The 1,473-nt window shown below is 55.1% G+C and overlaps 1 protein-coding gene across 1 annotated transcript in view; it reads right to left on the reverse strand.

The window, feature by feature from the left end:
* The window catches only part of THEMIS2 (thymocyte selection associated family member 2), a 14,109-nt gene extending 12,636 nt beyond the window's left edge, over positions 1-1,473 (reverse strand). The window contains exon 1 of the mRNA XM_049618894.1: positions 1,459-1,473. Within this exon, the coding sequence (XP_049474851.1) occupies positions 1,459-1,473 (15 nt within the window). The remainder of the gene's footprint in view (positions 1-1,458) is intronic.

Below are 1,473 nucleotides of genomic sequence, written 5' to 3' on the forward strand. Positions count from 1 at the left end.
GAATCCCTGCTCTACCACCTGCCAGCCATGTGACCTTGGTCTGTGTACTCTCCTTGAGCCTCGAGGTCCCCCAGCTGTGAAATGGGGCACCACCGACCTCCTCTCAGGGATGTTGGGAAATTTAAGGGGACTAACATGCACAAAGTGCCAGCAGGGTGCAGGACAATGAGCCAGATGGGTTTCCTTCCTCTTCCCCTCAGCTCCCAGCCCCACAGCCCTGGGAGGTCACAGGACAACCACAGTGGCTCAAGAATGGGAGCAGGGCCCCGCCTGCCGGCCGACTCCAGAGCTGCACCTGGGCCCGCGTTCAGGGGTGGTTGCCTCCCAATCCAATTTCCCCAGAGGAACAGGCGATGATTTTATTCCACGGAGACAGAGGTCGTCCAAACTCAGAGCCTTCCCACCCCCGCCCTCTATCATACGCTGGGGGACTTTCATTCACCCACCCCCTTTGCTCCTGCAGCTGCCCCTGCTTGGCGTGCCCTTCCCGCTGCCACTTGGAAACATAAAAGGTCAACCCTCTGGTTTTTCATGACCTTCTCCCTGAGCCCGGTTTCCCTTCCCTTCCCTTTTCCTCTCTCTCCCTCCCTTCTTTTCTTCCTTCCTTCCTTTCTTTCCCTCCCTTCCTTCTCTTGCCTTGACTTGCCTGCCTTTCCTTCTTTCCCTCTTTTCTTACTTTTTTAAAGAGAAAAAAACAATTTCAGTGGACCCCAGTAATTTGAAACTTTCAAATTCCCCAGCAAAGCTTACGGGGTGGGATCTGGCCTCTGCCTTTCTGATTCCCTCCTCCCCCTACCGACCATCCCCACGTTCTTCCATCCTTCCATCCTTCCAGTCTTTCCGTGCCTCTCCTGCTGGTTTCCTCTGCCTGGAGAGGCTTGATCTACACCCCTCCGTGTGGCAATTCCCCACTTGTTGTTCAGTGCTCTGCCCAAATGTCATCTCCCTAGAGGGCTCCCTGACCCCACCTGTCTCTGCTGTCTTCACCCTGTCCATCCTTCCACTAAAGCAGGCAGGCGTCTTGCGGGCAAGGTGGCACATTTTGGTATGCCCAGCTCACACATTTCCATCCCTGTTAGTTGAAAGAAGTGAGTCCCCCACAGCCATGGTTTGCTCACAAGCAAAATGAAGGATCCAGACAGGATCTCATAAATGCTTCAGACTCTAGAATTCTATGATTTGCAGATAATGGGCATAGTTTAGGCAGGCTGTCTCCAAACAGCCGATCTTGAGCCGGGAACACCCGGAGAATGGGCTAGTTCCTGTCAACAGGTGTCCTCCATGGGATTTGCCGCCTCTCCCCCCTGGGGAGGGAACAAAGGTCTTCTCCTCCCTCTTAAGCAGATGGCCCATCAGTGGGCACAGGACTCTGGGGAAACCTGTGGTCGCTTCCCCTCCAGGGTGGGTCCGTGTCCCAGGCTGGGGAGAGGCTGTGTCCCACAGCAGCGTCACACTTACTCGAGCAATAGCCAT

This window comes from Panthera uncia (assembly GCF_023721935.1).
Source record: "Panthera uncia isolate 11264 chromosome C1 unlocalized genomic scaffold, Puncia_PCG_1.0 HiC_scaffold_4, whole genome shotgun sequence".
NCBI classification, from domain to species: Eukaryota; Metazoa; Chordata; class Mammalia; order Carnivora; family Felidae; genus Panthera; species Panthera uncia.